Source organism: Corvus moneduloides, chromosome 3 (genome assembly GCF_009650955.1).
Source record: "Corvus moneduloides isolate bCorMon1 chromosome 3, bCorMon1.pri, whole genome shotgun sequence".
NCBI lineage: Eukaryota > Metazoa > Chordata > Aves > Passeriformes > Corvidae > Corvus > Corvus moneduloides.
Genome location: NC_045478.1, coordinates 79,262,248 through 79,282,942, shown reverse-complemented (window position 1 = coordinate 79,282,942; position 20,695 = coordinate 79,262,248). Strand labels below are relative to the sequence as shown.

General features: G+C 36.9%; 1 protein-coding gene across 4 annotated transcripts in view; it reads left to right on the top strand.

Annotated features, from left to right (window-relative positions):
- The window catches only part of TTC13 (tetratricopeptide repeat domain 13), a 60,153-nt gene that overhangs the window by 19,173 nt on the left and 20,285 nt on the right, over positions 1-20,695 (top strand). For 2 of the 4 annotated variants that reach the window (XM_032102351.1, XM_032102350.1), the window contains exons 1-10: positions 47-260; positions 3,977-4,071; positions 6,862-6,937; positions 9,712-9,782; positions 12,038-12,103; positions 13,617-13,709; positions 14,764-14,880; positions 15,708-15,818; positions 18,188-18,270; positions 19,424-19,565. In XM_032102351.1, coding sequence (XP_031958242.1) covers positions 62-260; positions 3,977-4,071; positions 6,862-6,937; positions 9,712-9,782; positions 12,038-12,103; positions 13,617-13,709; positions 14,764-14,880; positions 15,708-15,818; positions 18,188-18,270; positions 19,424-19,565 — 1,053 coding nt within the window. In that variant the 5' untranslated portion in view covers positions 47-61. Of the gene's footprint in view, positions 1-46; positions 261-3,976; positions 4,072-6,861; positions 6,938-9,711; positions 9,783-9,935; positions 9,976-12,037; positions 12,104-13,616; positions 13,710-14,763; positions 14,881-15,707; positions 15,819-18,187; positions 18,271-19,423; positions 19,566-20,695 lie in introns of those variants that run through there. The other 2 variants (XM_032102353.1, XM_032102352.1) reach the window with 2 other exon arrangements.

Here is a 20,695-nt window from a genome sequence, read left to right as displayed (position 1 = left end):
GGCGGCGGCCCCGTGGGAGGGGCGGCGGGGGCAACCCGTGTTCCCGGCCGAAGCGGCGCGCATGCGCGCTGGGAAGATGGCACCTGCCGGCGGGTTGGCGCGGGGGCCGTCGGTGCTGCTGGCCGTGCTGGCCGTGCTGGCCCGGGTCGCTCTCGCCTTCACCGAGCGCTACCCGGCGCTGTCCCTGCTCCAGCAAGAGCGGCACAGGCAGCGCCACGGCCCGGCGGGGGAGTGGGCGGAGCAGTACTCGGCCGAGTGCGGTGAGTCGGGGGCGTCGCCGCGGTGACCGCCGGAGCCCCGGGGAGGCGGTGACGAGGCCACTGGACCGGCGTCCGGGGGCGGCGGTGGTGGTGGGCGGCCCGCGGCGGTGCGGGGTGCCGGTGGCCCCTCGGCTGTGCACGCCGCTGCCGCTCAGCTGACTCACAGCGAGGCATCTCGCGTGTGAGCTGCACCGACGAGCCGCGCCATGCCGTTGTGTGGCGCGGAGCCGCAGAGGCTGTGGCAGCGAGCCGAGGAAAACCGCTCACCCCTGGGACGGGCAAGCCTTAGGTATCACAGGGAGGATCCCTGCTGCCTCACTCACCTCCCGAGCCCAGTAGCTGGATTCTGCCTGCTTTTTAATTGCTGCATTCAGTAGTATGGGGATATGCCAGCACCCTGCGCTCGTATTACTGAGTTTCTCAGTACAAGATAAGGAGCTGCTGGACAGAGTCCAGGGGTGTGGAGCATCTCTCACGAAGAGAGACTGTGGGAGCTGGAGCTGTTTAGTCTAAAGAAAAGGAGACTGAGAGGGAATCTCGTTAAGGTGTATAAATATCTCAAAGGTGGGTGTCAAGAGGATGGTGCCAGACTTTTTGGTGATGCCCAGAGACAGGATGAGGAGCAGTGGCCATAAACTAAAACGCAAGAAGTTCCACTTCAACTTGAGGAAGAGCTTCTTTATGTTGAGGGTGCTAGAGCACTTGAACAGGCCGCCCAGGGAACTTGTGGATTTTTCCAGCTGGAGACATTCAAAACGCACCTGGACGTATTCCTGTGTCACCTGCTCGAGGTGCCCCTGCAGGAGGGTTGGACTGGATGATCTCCATAGGTCTCTTCCAACCCTGTCAGTTCTGTGTTTCAATGAGTGGGATGTGGCTTGATTTAATTTCAGCTACAGTTACATATATTTTGCTGGTGAACTGGATGCTTCTCTTTATGAGTGCCAAGTTTGTGTAGCAGATCTTCTGCTGTTTTTCATGTTAATTGATGTCTTGTAATATACGCATAATTAAAACTATTTTTATATGCTTGAGTATCTTTTGTATCTGGATCATGTGATTTAATCGGTTACAATTGTTGATCTTGAGCATGGTGTGAATGGGCCATACAGAAATGACAGTCTGAATCCCAATGTACACATAATATAGATAAAGAAAAAGGTTTACCAATTGCTTGGAATGTTACACTAAATTATATATCAGAGAATAACCAATGATGTGTCATGCCTTCTTAGCTGTCAGCCTGGTTTTGTGATTTTTTCCACCCTTTATTTCATAAAGCCTATGGTCATATCAGCAATTCCCATGGTCCCTAACAACTAATACAAAACTAGTATAATCCACTTGAAAAACAGACTTTGAGGAAATAACTTTTTATGAGTTTCCTGCACCTGTGTTTCTGCTTTCCCCTCTCCCCCATGTATGTGCTTTTGTCTTCACGTTATAAAGTTCTTTGATTTGTTTTTATCATCTTTTTTGTGTGTGTGTCTGGCTCAAATGGCTGAGAGCCATAGTGCGCAAACATGAAATCAGATTGTGAAAGTTATCTCAGGTAACCATTGCTACAAATTATTCAAGCTTAAGCATAAAACAAGAAGACTTTCACCCAGTGTTGAGATAAAAATCTGTATACCCTACAAGTTAATAAATGGCAAAGCACTTGATTACGTCTGTTACTAGACCTGACATGAATGATTGACTCAAGTACTCCTTCAGAGGCAGATTTGGAAGATTAGATTTTAATTTAATGGTGGATGTTGTTTTAAAGAAACCAGTGTAACTAGGATTGATACAAGGAATTCTGGTTAAATCATCAGGTATCTCAGGTACCTTGCATGCACTGATAATAAGGTAGCCCTTAGTTACAGAACAACATACTTGAAATAGCTGTATGCTAATTCACTCCTTGCTGTTTAAGTGTTAGGATTAAATGAATTGCCAGTTGAAAATTTCCTTTAACGTCTCGGCCTTTGTTTTAGTACAATTTGCACAGAAGCTGAGATTTTTTTGTCTCAAATAGTTTTCCCTGTAGCCTACTACAAGGTCCAAAGTACTTTCTCTGGTTGGTGTTTCTAAGTTTTTATGAAGTTGTTAATGTGGTTCAGTTTTGATTGTGTCTGACTTGCAGACAAAGGTAGATCCATTCTTCCCTACGAGTAAAGCACTTTGTTGCCCCAAGAACTGCAAGATTTGAGGGGGCCTTTCCCTGCTGTAGCTTGTGTCAAGCTTGTGGCTTGGCTGTCTCATTCCCTACCACCTTACGAAAAATTCCATCATTAAATCCTTGCTGTTGTGGAGAAAATTATTCCGGAGGTAGGCCATGCCTGCACCTCTTTGTTTTGGTTTCTGAAGTGAAAGTTTCTCAGTGAGTCTGCAGCCAAAACTCTTAAGTCACTGATTCACGAGCACCATCAGGAACAAGCAACGTGTTAATAACGCTGCCATAGCACAGGAGGGTTTGGCCAATGTGAAGAACAAAGGGCAGTGATGAAACCTCATGCTGGCAACACTCTTTTTGGGACCTGTGAGTGGTTTGTCACTGTTCTTACAGGACTGACTTTAAACTTTGACCTTCTGCTTTTTACCACTCCTGCTTTTGTTGTAAAACTTCTCCCACTGGTTATCATTTATGGCTCAATGTAGATCCAAGTTCCTATTTACAGGGAATGATTTTAGATGCTACTTTGACTTCTCTTTATAAGAAGACTGTTTCTTTTTCTGTTCTAGCTCTGGGCTTGTGAGAGATAGGGAACTAACTAACTGCAATCCTTAAGAAGTCAAAATATAAGAGCACACCCTGCCCCCCAGCCTTTCAAACTTAGCATCAATCTTAGATTTACAAACATTAAGGGAGATTATAAAATTTGGTATTTGTGGCATGGATTCAAGGAGATAATACTGTATATTTTCTTTTTCTTGTTTACTCTTGAAATAGTTAAAGAAGATAGAAGCTTTAGGATCCAAAGATTCAAAAGTTAACAATTCTGCTGGAATAGCAATTAAAAGCATCATGTAGGGGAAGTAGTAGCTTCTATAGTCTATCAATCTGAGGGGGTGTTGTTGATTCTTATTGTTACTTGTTTATTTGTTTGATATCTTCAGCTTTTTCTCTGCTATGCCAACGAGCTGTGTTTGACTTATTATAGAAATGAATCAGTGTTACACTTTTTGTAGTGACATTCTTAGTAGCGTAACTTTGTATGTGTTCAGTCAATTACAGTTCACTATTCTGGCTGCTTTTCACAGTCTTTATACCTCTGCTTCCTGCAGCTTTTTCCCTACCTCTTTATGGTCAATTCCATTTATTTTCCTCTCTGGGATTGAAATGATAATTCTATCTGTTATTTTCTGGGTGAGAGAATGGAATCGTAATGCTGAAAGGGGAAATGCCTACCCCAAGCTTTTGTTATTTGCTTCCAGCTTCCTCCTTTTTTAACTCTGCTCCATTTTTTTAGCACGTCTTTTTATTTCTCTATTTTTAGCCAAAAGCGTAAGTAGGGATAAAACTAATTGTATAAAAGCTGTCATGTCAGCTATTGCTTCCCTGTCTGTGCGAGTGCAGTGCTATGGGCAGAAAGCACTTCATGAAAGTTCTGCCCTGTGGGATGCCCAGTGGGGAAGCTGTTCTGCCAAACACGACGAAATGTGAGATGTGCTAATAGGACATATATGTAACTCTATGAGTTCCTAAAGGTTTTTTCTCTCTTTTCTCCCAGATTCATCATTTTTGCACTTCCATGAATCGGATTGTGACATAGGAGGGTCATCATCTTGTGAATCTATGCTTTCCCTGAATACAGAAAAAATTCTGGTATGTTACTAAGAATATAACGTAGAAAACAATTCTAATAGATTGTTGAAGTTGCAGATCGCTTCAGCTGCGTAACCACTTAGAATGAAGTTCAGGGAAATATCTGCAAATAGAATCTATTAATCAATAGGCATAGCTGCCCAAAAGGCTTAAGTATGAATAAACTCAAGTTGCTCATAAAAGTATTACATCATAGTAATCTGTCATGAGTCTCTAGGGCTGTCAACTAATTGAAGCTGATGTTGTCACTGAGAGCTAACTTTCACCTCAGTTAATCAACCAATTAATTTTTTGGTTTTAGGGGCGCAGGGGCTATCAAAAGGGGAGGTGCTGTAGTTTCTACCTAGAGTAACTTCCCGAAGTTTACCACAAAACATGTGTAGGAGTAATGACTTCTAGTTACTACAGAAGTAACATTGTGCAAAGATGAGAGTTAGAGGCTTCAGACCATATTTCACTAAATGTAATACAGACCTGGCATGTGAAGAATATTCTAACAAAAGAAGAGTGTATTTTGGTAGAGAGACTTCAAGAGTATTATTTTGGAATTTGGGTTTTCTTGCACCACTACTCGTAGTCTTTTGATCTTGAACAAATATAATACATCAGAACACAGGTTTGATGTTACATCTTCAGTCCAGTAGAGTACAGGTGTTGAAAATCTTCAAATAATTTCCATGTGAATATTCAAAGAAGCTTTGGCAAATTTTTAGAAATTATTGGCTATGAGGGAGTGTGGAAGCAATATTAAAACTGGAAGCAACTTCTCCAAAGGTGACACTTGGAATTAAAACTACTATCCTGCAAATCCACTAAGCCAATTATTTAACTTGAATATTCTCCTTAGACTTCATCATGTATTGGTCAGAAGATCTGTCTAGTCTAGTCCAACAGTACCAGTTCTTTCTAACACAGTGAAATGTGTATTTGTTGGTAAGAAATTTCCCTGTTTCAAACAAAAAAATAAAGGTGGTTTTAAAGAAAGCATCAAGCAACAATTCAACCTGTTTGGTTATGGTGCTATGATGAAAATTCTCCTGTGTCTTGAAGGCAGAATGATTGACAGGTTTTTTTGCATGTAGAGTTGCAGGATGTTTAACCTATACCTGAATTCAGAGTTTGTTGAGGAAGTGTGAAACCACTTTCTCTGCCACCCCAACTGTTCTGTTACTCTGTAATGACAAAACAGGTGAGGTAGTGGTACTTCTCTTGCTGCCACATGCAGCTCAGTAATCCATAGGAAGTTTTTGTAATGTGTTGTAAGATTCTTTTGCTTGTGGCTTATTTTCTAATACTCAGTGTGAAATCTTGCTATATCTTATCTTTGTCTGCAGACAAAGTTATGTAGACCTATTTTTGTAAATCCACCAAGGAAGAGGTTGTCCTTTAGTAAAAATGTTGTGGTGTTTTTCCTAATATTAAGACAGTTATAGAAGAAGAATGTTTTGCAGAGTTAAGTGTTAAAGATTATTTTCTGAAGTAGATTTTCTGGAAATTACACGGAGGCCATTGATGATATAAAAAGTCTGTATTTGTAGATGCATATGGATTGCAATGGAGATTTAGTTTTCTTATTGTTATACCTGTTGAACCCTTCTCATTTTTGTGCTGCTTTTTAATGACTTTTGTCTATAAGGGAAATAACTGCTGCACTCTGTTACTGTAGCAGCGCAGATATAGGTGGAGTAACAATTTTCAGAGTGTTGTGGTATAGTGTAGAGCTCATACATCATCTTTAATTGCAGTAAAGAAAACAAAAGGTTTGTAAAATCCATTTGGTAATCATTCATGCCCTCCAAAATACTCAAGTTCTCTGAGCAGACCAAACATTATCCTCATCATTAGACATACAGGGCAAAAACTGTGCAATGGGATTTGACCATTCTACTTTTGCACCTTGCAGACAAATAAGATGTCCATGTTGTGGACACAAGTATTGTGGCTACTTTTGATTGGACAGGCAAAACAACCTGAAAGGAGGACAGTAGAGGAAATGAGCTGTTTAGTTGAATTGAAAGAAGAGAACTGAATGGAGAGAGGTGTTATTTTCCCCCCTTGTTTCCTAAAACAGTTTGAAAGACCTATTAATTTAAATGAACATTTTGTATTTTTCTAACATAAACTACTCTGGTAGGCTTACAGCTATCTATGGAAACTACTTGTGAAAATAAACAGAGCTGAGTATCCCTGCATTTCTGAGGGGTTTGTCTTTGACACTATTGGTTTCTATGGGTGCGTTATTTAAGGAACAGACATCCTAGATAAGGCTACAATTTGAACAAAGTGTAGAACTGATAGAATGTCAGTGTTAAAAGGACAGGCTCTTTAGTATGGCATTGTGAAGTTAAACTTTCTATATTGATGGAGTGATACTCTAGTCAATGTTTATTTTCAGTGCTTTACTCCTCTGCAGTACCCTTCCCTTTGCAGGAGACGAAGGAATAATTATAGGGTAAAGAGTATAAACTTTCATACGAAGTTAGGTGTCTTAAAAAGACTTAAAAACTTCACCTTAAGTAAGTGCAGTACAGAAACATCAGTTCCTGGTAACATGCTGACAGTGTTCTTTCTGAAGCTTGGTTACCCTTATGTTAGAGCAGAAAACAGCAGCATCTGACTAAAGAGAAGCTTTTCTCCCTGTGGAAGACTCGGTTTCCGTTACCTTAGTGAAATCACGTTAGTTTTAACTTTGTTGTTTAAGGCATTCTCTTAAGGATTTAAGACATGGATTTTAAATGTTAAATTCTGTATTGTTGTTTGCTGAAGACTTAAAAACATGATGTTTTACAGAGTCAAGCGAGGTTGCTTGCGGAGCAAAAACGATTTCCATTTGCTACTGATAATGACAACACGAATGAAGAATTGGGTAAGATGCTTTATATAAGGTTTGTGCAGGTGAATGATGTGCTTATTATTAGCACTAAATGTTTTGAAAATTGATGATTGAAGTGATGCATTAACTTCAAATTGATCTTACATCTGGAAATACAGCAAGTTTCTCTGGTCATATAAAGCAGATATTTATTTCTGTTGCTAAAAACCTTTGCTGTTTTCTTCACTAGAATTCTTCACCATGTCTGCTTAAGCAGATGTTCAAAAAGCATTATGATTAAATCCTTTTTAACAGGCTCAGCTACTTCCTGTTTCTCTTTTCTGTCATTATTGATGACTAAAACTTTTCAAACATCCATAAAATTTTACCAATGCAATATGCTTTCTGTAAAACATAGATCTTGAACCTGTTTCCCCTCTCCACACTCCTGCCATCAACAGTTATAGGCAGCAGGAAGACTTTCTGAATTATGCCCTAGGCTGCTACTTGAAGTTTTTTCAAAGCACACTCAGCACAAAAAAATGGGGGCATTTCAAATAAATGAACAGGAAATACTTTTCTCAAAAGACTTGAGGCCGGAGTTGCACTGCTTCTTCAAATGCAGAGGTATCACGAGGCAGCAAAGAGATTGTTGAGGATGTGTGTCAAGGAAGGCAGCAGACCATCTTTTATACAAAAGGAAAGAGAGATTTTATTCCCCTCTAATGAACTTAATTAAGTAGATTTTTTTGGACACAATTTCTACCTTCATGGATTTATCCAGGAAAATTTGGGGGCATAATCTTTTTTCATATTCCTAGACTACCTAGCTATGTTCATAGAATCTTGCAAAGAATACCAAACCGTATTCAGATGAAAATATCTGATACTTTTAGTATCTGTTCTGTAGACTCGGAAGGCTATGCTAGAAGGTCTCTGTCCTCATGTTTGGCATGTAGGCTGGCACTATCTACCCACTTTAGTCCAAGAATGCCATGGTGTGAGGAGCCTGGGTTGGTCCTTCTTGTTTGTGCACGTTACTTTGAACTGTTCTGAGGAAAAGTGATGCAGAATGTATGGGGCCTTCTGAAGCCATGTTGGTACTGAAATACTTTGGCTAATGGATAATTGTTAACCATTAGATTTTTCATAGTGAAGTACATACTTGTATTTTTGTAATATTAAAGATTAAAAAATCAAAAAGATACCATTTAAAAAGAAGCTGATACTGTATCAGCTGGTAGCTGTCAACCACTTGTGATAGTTTTGCAGTCATAGTTCACGACATAGTTCATAGTTCAGTTTGGCATTTTGCCAAGTGTCTTGTATAAACTGTATACTGTTATTAGGAGCAAGACAATTGAGTGACAGTGTAAGTCTTCATTACCTTGCTTCCTGCAGTTTTTTTTTTTTTAATATTGGCATGGTTGAGTTGCTTTTACTTTACATGCCAGCTTTTCTGTGTTCTGAGATTGGAACCCTAAACATACTATATAGTATAGTCTTGTAGAAGAATGAAATGAGGAAAGTTCAAGAGCTCTTCATCCTGTCCTTCAGCCTGCCCATTTTTTCCCTTTTTTTGGCAATACTATGTGTTTGTGCCAAGTGAAGCTCTTTATGTATTGAGGAGAAAGCTTATGTTACATACAAATATTTCCTTCTTCATAATAGAAGTGCTCTGAGTATGAGACAAGCTCTGGATTAAATACATTTCTCATTTCTCTTTCATTTAACTGTTTTCCTTCTTTAATGAAATGTGCTTAGCAACACTGCCAAAACAATGTGGCTCTGCCTGCCTGAAAGATAAGTGTCTGTGTCCTATCAAAAATGCCTTTGCTTTAACTGACTTATTTGTCTCTTCTCATGTTTGAATAAATAATTAAGCTAAGAGGTGCCTCTTCCGTTCTGTTTGGATGACTGCTAAATTCACTGTAAGTGGGGAAAGGTGAAATCCTGCTCGTAGTTCCACTGCCAGCTGTTTGAACAAACTGCCTGGGGAAGAGTTCCCTCTAACTTTCATAGCTGTGGTCTTCAAGATAATAGGTTTTGCTGGCAGTGTAGACAGAGCTTAGTTCAGAATTAAGAACTGTGAGAGATTAAAACATGCAAAATGAAACCATCTTGAGCTCTTCAGCTGTCAGAACTGAACTTCAGTCATGCAAGCACAACTACAGCTTTCCAGTCTTGTGATTTGACTGTATTTTTGTATCTTATGGAGATTACAGGAATGTATTTCTAATGGTCTGTTTCTTTTTCAAACACTTGGCTTCTACTTCAAAATGGGGGGTTGCGCAAGGACTTTAAAGCTTTTCATAATTATAACATGGGTAAAGACTTGGCTGTTTTTCAGTTTCAATTTCATAAATAATGAAATCAGTTTATTTAAGGTCTTTCTAGTTAATTCAAATTAAGGAAAACCCTAATGGAATTGTCAAAAAAAGTTAGTGATAGCCAGGTAGCACTTTAAATTGAGAGACAATCCAGGGCTATTATATTGGGATCATAGTACCTTCCCTGATCCTAAGTATTTTAGAAGAAAACATGGGCACTTTCCTGAACAACTTGTAAAAAGGAGAGAAAAAACCCACAAACAAATCACAAAACCCCAAAGCAGCTCTGAAAAGCATAGTATGAATTGAGTAATTAATGAGTGCTAGGTAATGGCTGAGGGAAGTCATGTCGTTTTGGTGGCCGTTCAGGAATCCTCTGACTATTTTAATCTTCACTGCAATGTAGGAACTTAAACATTTTACAATTTGGTAGTATTTAATATTAAAAAAAAGTCAGATTTTTTTTCTGTTTTATTAACATTTTTAATGTTTTGATAGCAATTGCTTACGTGTTGATTGGCAATGGCTTGTATGATGAAGCTATACGACATTTTTCAACAATGCTGCAGGTAAGTTTTCTGCTTGGACCCCAAAAAATAACTTTATGAAATTATCCATTGCCACATATCACTTTAATAGAAAAAAATATTAAATTAAGGATTCTTAAATGAGAGTAATTATTCTGCTGTTTGTTCATTTTTTTTTTTCCATCCAAACATAAGCATACTCTTAGAACTGGGTGATCAGTATCTTGGTTATTTGGTGAGTATTTTTCTCATCTGTAGGCATAAAGTTTTTGTGGCACTTTTACCAAAAAGGCACGTGTCTTCAGAAACTTGACCTCTGCAGTGCTGAAGTTCCTTAGATTATCTGCTTATTGTGTAGGCTGAGATATTTTAAAGTAGATTTTTTTGGGTGACAGCACGTTGCCAGTAACATGAGAAAAAAAGCCCTGACAGAGATCGTTTATTGCTAGTGGAAAGTAACACATTGCTTTCACGATCATAGATGATTTTGTATGCTGGCTTTATCCTTTTTCAGTGATAAGCTTTTGATTAGTTTAATATATAAATAAAACATAACTAATACTTATATTGGGGGTGTTTTTCCTGACCAAAATAAAGAATTCAGAATCTTCTGCAGTTAAGTAGGAGGCAGTCACATTTAAAACAAAACCAGCCCCAACAATTTATAAGCTTCAACTAAAGCTGATTTCAAATACTGTATTTTTATGGCTAAAAACCTGGAACATGCAGAAGCATGGACATACTTTTTCATTTAAACTGTTTGAAGTACACAAATGCAAGCTGAAAGCAATACTGCAAATAATAGCATGTATTTTTAAAGTGTCATATGGCTTGTTCTTAAATTGAGTGGAAGTGTGACAATTCAATGGAATTATTCCAGGGAATTTATCTGAGGACAGGAATGTTGGGGTTTTTGTATGCTTTTATTTTCATTGGTTTGATATAGGTGTTTAGTGATACCTGTCTTTGATTTGTTTTAATGTGAGGGATTTTTTTGACCCTAGTGAGAAATCCTGCTTCCAAAACCACTGGATTTATGTATTGTTTCCTGTCTTTATTCAGAAGGAGACTTAATATAAGTGAAGATAACCAAGATACCCAAGTAGAAAGATAGTGGAAGAAGTGTTTATGTAATAGAGTACCTCTGCAATGCCCACATGTCAGTTTAATGTATGCTTTAATGTCATGCCTATAGTATGCCTGAAAGGCTGTAAAGTGATCGTGATTGTTCACTCTGTTTTCTGTAAGGCAATTTTAGATACATATAAAGTGAGCATTAAAACATTTAACTGAATAAAACAGCCTTGCTTAGCCATGGTATTAAAAGTAGGACGTTACCTACTGTTGATGTTAATGTTGCCAAGTGTAAACTTGGAATCAGCTCAAGTCTGGCAAGCTGCCAGCACTGATGTGCCACGTATTCTGTTGTTTTATCCACGGAAGAGTTTGTTTCTTGGCAGATGTCCCAATTAAATAACACCAAGCCTGTGCTACAAACTTTCGTAGCACAGCTGTGTTCCTTGCAGGTGTGAAGATGGTGTGATTCCTGGCTGGTTTCCAGGGAAACTGACTGCACAGGCATTGTTGTGTTGACAAAACAGTTTTGCTGTGTAGTTCTTGAAATTTGTATGGGAAACTGTGGTTGGAGTAAATGACATCAAACACGAAGTAGATTCACTGTGTAGGGTGCATCCCCGCTAAGTGCCCAAGTAGGAAAGTCATGAAATTAAATCTAACCCAAGGAAAGTTGGTTTGAATTTTGCAGAACTATTTTGGTAGAATACTTCCGGTTTTAGTTGCTGTCTGAATATAAATTTCATCAGGATGTCACAATATCTTGCTTCCAAATATTAAATCTCAAATTTAAGTTGCATACAAAATAAGCTCTGAGTGGCCAAATTGTATGTTTCTTATCAGTTTGGTGACGTGAGACGGAAAAAGTTATATAATCACCAGTAAGGATGCAACTAATGAGGATGGATAACAGAGTATTCTAATGAATACTGTGTATTCTAATCTATTCTAATGTATACTGTGTAATAGGTTCTGGTAGGTGGTCACTGGCACTACAACTGCATTCTGTTTAGCTTTTTTACCAGACAAATACTCCAGAACAATTCCATTAAATTGAATTTGAAGTTGTGAGCATATGAAAGAATGGACTGTAATACAATAAATTTCTTTGCCTGGCAACTGTGATTGTTCATTGCTTACTACTTTAGATCGGCTAGAACTAAGTACATATTGAAGAAACCAAAAAACCTACACCACAAGTTAATATTTTATTTGTTTAACAGGAAGAACCTGAGCTGGTTAGTGCAATTTATGGACGAGGGATAGCGTACGGAAAAAAAGGACTACATGTGAGTAGATCATTATTTAAATCAATATCCACCTGAATTATTTGAGTCTGAACCATAAGAAAGCCTGTAGCAGGAGTAACTAGACTGATCAGAACGTGATGAGTACACTTCAAGGTCTTTGTGTTGTCCTACTTCTGTGATGAGTCTGTCCCTTGGTAGATGCACTGTATAACATTGAGGGGTCTAGCAGATCATACTGCTCAAGCCATGGATACATTTGCTTTGTGAGACTGTGGAAGTAAAGCTGTATGACATAAGTATGCCAAAGGAAAAGATAAGGCACTATTGTGAGTGGTGGATAGTAAGGCTGTGAGCCCCAGATTCTTGACAGAGTTGCCTATTACAATAACAGGCAATATCTTGCCTCTGAGATAGGTTTATGAAGTCCCACTGAATTAATCTCCACATCTAATGTGTATTTGGAAATGAAAAGGTCTTTTATTGCAGCTTGGGAACATTGTCAGCTCTTCGGATACAGTAGGCTTCATACTGCTTTTTAATTGCTTATGCTTCTTGATAAGTATACCACCTTAAATTTATTAAAACAAAATAAAATTCAAAGTTAAATTACTTAGTTGCAATACTTACTGCTTAAATAATTTCTTGAGCAGAAAGAAATTTATGAATAGACTATGGTCCTTGTAGTTTGACTTTGTGGCCTGTTGAATCATGATTGAATGGTTGCTAGAGTTCTAGAAGAATGAATAATTGAGTAACTCCTTGAAAATTTTCTTTGTACGGAACATTTAATTATTTAGGGGTGCTGACAAGAGCTTGAAGTCTCTCATATTTGCTTGTTTTTAACATCAGCATGAGTTTGTTTTCTCACTTTGTTTTCTCAGTTTGGCTAGGTGTTGGTACAGCTTCACTCCATAAAAGGTTTTGTGTGGCACCTTCAAGGCACAAAGATGATGTTAAGCACAAAATTTCTTTGCTTTGAGAAAGAAGAAAAAGATCAATGAAATCTAATACAGAACTTGCTATATAATTACTTAGGTTTTTTTCTAATTAAGTAACTACTTCCATCCTACACTTCATAAAGGACAGTTAAAAAATTTAGGTGGGCAAGATGCTGTTGGCATCAACCCATTTATCAGTACTGCTTGGCTTAAGTTGCAGACGATGATGACACCAGTGGTGGGTGTGAGTGTGCCTATGCATTGGAGTTCATGTGGGAGCTTGAGCCAGCTTTGCTGCCAAGAAGGGCACCTCTAGAGCCGTAAACCTGATGCTTATTCACAGAGTTATACTAATAACTTATAGTAATCATTAGAGGTACAACACAAAGATGATGTGTACAAACAAAGTTTAGTTTTGTTGTTTGTAGCAGACATGGTTTTTCCAGCTGTTTGCAGAATACTGCATCTTGATGTTATTAGCCAAGGTGTGAAGGGCTTTTAATATAAATGGATGCACTTTTGGACACTTAGCCAATCTAGTTGTGCTTCATCTTGAGAGCATATTAGTCTAAGTGTGCACAGTTGTTCACCTTGTTTATTTTTCTCCTTTTCAGGATATGAAAAATGCTGAACTTGCTCTGTTTGAGCTCAGTAGGGTGATTAGTCTAGAACCAGATCATCCTGAAGTATTTGAACAGCGAGCAGAAGTGAGCATTTTTTCTTTTCAGACTTTGGAGAAGTTTCAATTAGACAGTGTTTCCAATTACATCTTAACTGATTTAATGACTAAAGCTTGGTGTTCTTCTGTGAACGTTCCTCCTTTCTTTTAAAATATATGCATTTCTTCTCAGTGTAATTTGTGGAATATTTAGTTTTAAAATAGAATATAGACCATACAGAGTTACTATAGCACATGCAATGCCATATATGTGTAACTGTTCAGTCTTTGACATACTAAATAGCAAGATCATTTGTGTTTAGAGTTTTTTTTATAAAATGAATCAAAATATCACTTGACCCTTACTGTTTGCACTTTCTGTCAACTTAGTAAATCTATTGTTAACACTAGTTGTTAGAATACCAAACTTTAAAAATTGAAATGTTTTGGGTTTATATTTGTGCATGTAATTTAAATATCATTCCAGCCCACATATATTTTTTATTTTGAAAATCAAGTTTTGTTTTGCCAACTAAATTACAGAAAATGGATGTCAAGAAGCAGCTTTGTAGGCAAACCAAAAGCATAAATATTAGTCAGCATAGTGTGTAATGATAGCTGCCATAACATTCACAGTTTTAATGTTTTTAGTGATCTCGTAGTACGTTTGTGAACCTTGACCTAAAAATGTGAAAGGCATTCAGATAATTGGAAAATGGACCATTTTCCATTGGGGGAATGTTTTTTCACATAAGGCTTAGGAGAATACTTTAATTACATTTTCATTTGAATATGTTGAAATAGCTTGAAATTGAGTATTTTGCTTTGACCAATTTGTTTTTAATTTGGAATACTGGGTTTCTGCAAATGTTATTGGTGATGTTTATGTACACTGATAGTTTTGAGAAAAATTATTCCAGATTTACTCTTTCATAGGGCTTTAAAGGCGATAAGTACTGAAATTTATAGTGGAACTTTCCAGCCTATTCTAGCAAATACGATTACTCTGTTACAGCTGAACATGGAAAAGAATAATCTTCTGTTTTCAGACAAATCTATTCAGTCTGTCTGCTCTAAACTGTGTTTTGGTTTTATACTCTTAGATATTGTCCCCACTAGGACGAATCAGTGAAGCATTATCTGATCTCACCAAAGCTATTCAGCTGCAACCATCAGCAAGGCTCTACAGGCACAGAGGTACCCTTTACTTCATATCTGAGGTTAGTGGATTTGGGGGATTCTCGTTGACTTTGGTTGTGGGGATGTTGTTGATTATTTTGTTGACTTTTGTGCTAGCTGTTCCTTTTGTTCTAGAGCTTCTTTCCTGTTCAGTTAAAAAGCCCCAAACCACTATATATATAACAAAAGCCCTGATTCCTCTAGCTGGCTTTCTGACAGTTCAGAGGTATTCTCTGAGTATTTCATTTGCAAATTTATTTAGTGCAGAGAATCAGAGGACAAGTACCTTGCATGCACACCTCAGATTCTTTTGTGTTTGAGGAGTAGGATGTGGATAAAGACTTTGACTTAATTTATAACCTGTGGCTGCATTTAATTAGCATTGATAAACACCAGTTTGAAAAGGAAAATACTTATGGCCAAGGTAGTAAGTCATCTATATACTTAAGAAAAAACACTCCTCACAATGAACAAATAAAAAACCTGTAGCAAAATGCTAACATCCCATTTTGCTATGTGACCTGTGTGTTTTGTTCTTAAAGCTTTAATGTAGAACAAGTAGCTTTATCTTCAAAGATTGTGTGAATACTTGATGGCTGATTTCCTACTTGATTCTTCTGATTTCACGTTTGCTTCCAGCTATTTTTCCATTTACTATGTTTTATACAGCACTTCCTGTAAAAGTTGGAAGTGTATTGTGCATTCTTTGATGTTCTGATTGGTAGTTGATAATCATTGCTGCTTAGCCCTGAGACTGACTTCATATATTAAACAAAATTCTGTAGTTTACTTTTATGAGAATAAAAGTATGTATTCCTCTTTATTTGTATCGTGTTTCCACTGTCATCTAAAATCTTCTTTATCACAGGATTATGCGACAGCCCATGAAGATTTTCAGCACTCACTGGAACTGAACAAAAATCAGCCTATAGCTATGCTTTATAAAGGCTTAACCTTCTTTCACAGAGGACTTTTGAAGGTAAATCTATATTAAACAATAGTTCGTGTAGAACAATACCCTTTACTTGAAGTTACTTCCATAAAATAGTAGAAATATCATAGGTGTTGATACTATATTTTCTCTCACGTAAGGAAGATTTTTAAGGCAAAAGAGTGTAAGCAAAATAAAGATTCCATGATACGATATGTAAATCTGCAGTTGCTGAATCTCAGTAGATCAGTGATAACAGTCATGTTTAAGGAGTGCTTTGAAAGATGTTTGTATTTAGCACCTCTGCTAGTATTTGTATGGTTATGTTCAAAATTTCAAAATTAAATGGAGATTTTCTAGGTTTTGGGAAGGGAAGAGGGATGAAGAGGAAAATAATTTTGAACTCTTCCTTGAATGAGCTAGGAAGTAATCAAGGGAAGTGTAGAAGCTCTGCATGTATACAAGTTTATTTCAGTTATATGTTGTTTCTGGAAGGCTGATATCTAACTTGAGGGAACATAATTGCTCCTTCAGTTTCTAAAATCAGGGAAGTAAGTTCTTCCCCTGTCTTTTTTAAGTTTTCACCATTTTGTAACTCAAAACTACTCTCTGTTTAGGTGTAGTAATATTTCCCCTGTTTCTTGTTTGTGAAGTATTTAGGTATACTGCAGCCATTTTTCATAGGGGAGAGTAATTACACAAGTTGTCTGATACCCTCAGTTTGAAAACTGAAGATACAGTGGTGTGATTCCTGAAACTCAACAGTGGAAGCTGTCTTTTTTTTTTTGACCTATCATAACAGCTTGGGGTTCATTAAGGATTGTATGCAGAACCTGGAGACAACTGAGGACTCACGAGTTTCAGCCCACTATCTTTCACAGGCAATCACTATTTTTTTATCTCTCTTTTTTTTTTTTGGTGTCTGCTTCCTCACTTTTTTAGCACCCAAGCAGGTATTTTTTTCCAGTCTCACTGTATGCTGTGAGAACATCAGATTGTCACTGAATTTTTATTATCTGTATCTTCTTGTAGTCAGAAGAGATACTTGGAAATAATAGTCTGAATTTCTGATTTTTGGTGTAGGCAAAAGAGACCCCAAAAAGTGATAGTGAAAATACTGAAAAAATAAGTGCTGTCTCAGTTTGCAGAATAGAAGCGAAGTTTTCTTCTTTCTGATACACAGGTCAGCACATTTCTGTACCACCATCTCTTTCCCCCCAGTTTCTTTTCTCAAAGAAAGCATCTTCCCTCTCTAATATTCACGTTCGGAGAGATTGTCACTGGGGTTTTTCATCCCCAGGTACACCTTAGCTTCCAGTCAGATTCAGGCTGCATGTTAAAGGAAAGCTGTAAATGTCATCTGTTAGGTTTTATAAGGCTTGCTGAAAATTGAAGATTGGGGTTGAGGGTGGCTGTGTTCATTTTTGAGTGAAAAGAGATTGATTTGAATCACTGCTTTTGGGAATAATCATTGTGCTTTTAAAACTTACCTATGGGATATGTGCCTATCAGTAGATGTAGGTGATTGTGCTACATTTTTGTTCAATAGATATTTTTGTGCGTGTTGTAGTGCTCAGAATATATTTGATAGTTTTTCTAAATAAGAATTTCTAAATTGATTGAAAATACCAGTGATTCTTTCCTTACAGCATCTAATTTATTGCATTGTAGACTTTAAGATACTTTTAAGGCATTTCTTAGTAATATTAAGTAATTGATTATTCCATCCTTAATTCTAGGTCTCAAGATTGAATATGCCAGTTTGAAAAGCTGAGTTCTTAATCGGACTCTTTGAAGAGGAATATTTCTTTAACCATATGCTTATTTTGTTAGCTTTTATTTTTACTACCTTGTATGCCTCACAACAGTAATAGCAGTAATAGCAACAGTACATGCTGTTGTGTGAAGATGATCCCTTACTCTGTAATCCCTGAAGAGAATGTTTGCTAACCATGGAAGTAACAAAGAATGCAATACGACAATTAAAGGCAGAGTGCAGATTTGAAGGAGTCTTTTGGCCTCCCAAACTTAAGACGTGCAGTATGAATGAAGAAGGAAGACTGTAAGGAGAGACTGCTTTACCTTAGGGACCAGACTTTGGTCTTTGAGCTTTGAAAGCAAACTCTGAAGGGATTTCATCTCTGAACTCTATTAAAATGCTAAAAGAATTGCTCATTCCCACTGCATATTAGACAAAGGAATTCCAGCTAAATCTGTCAGTACTATAAAGAATGTTGCAACATTTCGTTTATTATGTAATAATTTTTACTACATAGATATTGTAATAAATTCATGCCTTGTTTGTTCCTTCCAAAGGTTTTGATATATAACTAAACCCATAGCTAGTAACTACTGAGGATGCTGAAATTTAATGAATATAGTTAGTTACAAATTTTTCTGTTGGTCCCTTTCTGCAGGAAGCCATTGAATCCTTCAAAGAAGCTCTGAAGCAGAAAGCAGACTTCATAGATGCATATAAAAGTCTGGGACAAGCCTACAGGTACTCATATTCAGAAATAGTTTTAAAGTTAATTTTTTCATTTGGTTGTGTTCTTGAAAATGCACTTAAGTTTTACACACTTGTTACAAAATTGTGCAGAACCAAATGTGGTATTTGGTAGCTCCAGCAGCTGGTATGGCTACATCAGAATATGTTTAATATAAATAATTTCTATGTTTGCTTTGTATTTTTAATTTCATCTCTGGTATCTCTTTGAGTCTCCCAGACTTGAAGGTTAAATGGCAGTTTTCAGTAAGATGTTTTTTAGGTATGCTAGATGATTTTTAAATGATGGAAATGTTTAATGCAACATGAGCTATAGCATTTTACCTATTAAATCCTGCTTCAAATGTAGTGGCTTTGGTGCTCATGCATTTATTTGAAACTAAAGAGCTTTGGTTAATCACTATTTTGCTAAAAACTCTTTTTTAGCAGATGTATTTAAAACTAGTAGATCTTCTTTGTTTTTCTAGTCTTGTTTTGGTTTGGATTAATTTTGTCAAATATAATTTGATGTGGAAAGAATTTAGTAATCTTAAAGAAGTCGGTGTACTGGATTAAAAAAATTAAGATAAACTGTATACTATTTATGTTTTAATTTTCTCACAACAGTTTCTCTGTGACTGTTTTTACATGTACAGCTGTCCTTGCACATGCAGTAATTCCAGTCAATACATTTTTAGTTAGTTACAGTTTTCAAACACCATATGCTTTGTTCTTACTCAGCATTTAAGTAGTTGGTAAATTCTTAAAAACATGTTTGTACATAGAAGTTAAAAAGACCTCTCAAAGATAGTGTTTTCCAAGAACGCTTTGTGTGGAAGTTTTGTTTACTTTAGTTTCTGAAGAAATACCATAGGTATGTGTTTTTGCAGTTTAATGTCTGCTAAGGATTGTGAAGATTTGTGGTCTGGGGTTGTATTTCAGAGTACATATTTCTTTCTGGGAGTAACAAACTCTGTGCAGCTGTTCTGTTATTACCACAGAAGAATAGTTGCAAAATTACTGCTTTTGTTATAGAAATTTTCCATTAATACTGTGTTTCTCTTCAATGATATCCCCTTTGGACGCCCTTAAGCAACCTTTAACAAGTAATTTTGTTGTCACTGTTGTCTTCTGTATTTTTCACTTTCCACGTTACTGAATCACCTAGAGAGCTTGGCAACTTTGATGCTGCTACAGAGAGCTTCCAGAAGGCTTTACTGCTGAATCAAAATCATGTTCAGACGTTACAGCTCAAAGGAATGATGCTTTATCATCATGGTAGCTTAGATGAAGCACTAAAGAATTTTAAGGTAAGCAGGCTGTAAGTAAACACAAAATTTAAATGTTTTAATGAGGACTTGTATTCAACAAGTACAACAAAATGGACAAATTTCAGTTTTTCTGAATATGTGTGCATTTGGACTAGAAGTATTTTTTGTGAAGTCCATCTTAAAAGCTAAAACATAACAGTTTGTAATTAAAAACCTAATTTTGCTAAAACTAAGGTGGTTTCTTTAACTGTTTTATGTTTTTGTAAAACCAAGCTCTGGCTGAAATGTGTTATTTTTCTTTTTAAACTGGTAATTGTGTTCTTGCTAATACTTTGACTTGAAACCTAAAGTTCTTTTCATATCAGATGAAAGATAAAATGTACTAGTCTGTAATTTTAAGCTGAAAATAAGTTACAATGTTTATCTAATTTTTCTGGAGTATTTTTTTCTGAAAAATTCAGCATATGTTGTGATTCATTGTGCTTGCAAAAATTTTCATGTTGCCAAAATCTTGCCTATCTCTGTTGGCATTAAATAATTGCCTTATTTTGTAGAAAGAACAAAAAAGGCAGATGTTATTTGTATGCCCATATTCTTAAAACAAGGAATGAAGTAAGATCCCTTTCCAAACGAGTCTGTGCTTATCCCAAGGAGAACACTTTATGTGCGTTATTACATGTTCACCTTCTATAACCCAATTTGTAGATACTGGTGTAAATGAAAAGATACTTCAACTTCTGAGATGGAGATGCTCTTCTAAAGACATGTAATTGCTGGAAGAATTGGAGCATTCATTTCTGAATCATAAACAGGAATTTGCTGTGTGTTTAACATACAGTAAATAGCTGACTAACATAGAGTGTACTAATTCATGGAGTAGTGAAGAAATGAATGGGGGAAATGACAGAAAAGATACGTATCTATATAACTAACCCGAAATGAGTTGTTATATTGTCAGGAGTATATTTTGTCTAATTTCACTCAGCTAACATTGAGCTAATATTGTTAGAGCCAAGTGTGCAAAGTGTGTTTGCACTGGCAGAATTTGGGTTTTCAGGTTTTATCCCCTTTATTAAAGCTGAAAATACTTTTTCTTACATTTTCTAGCATTTTAAGTGCTCAGCAACATTTGAAAGAAAATTATGAGGGAAGTGGATCTTAATAATCAG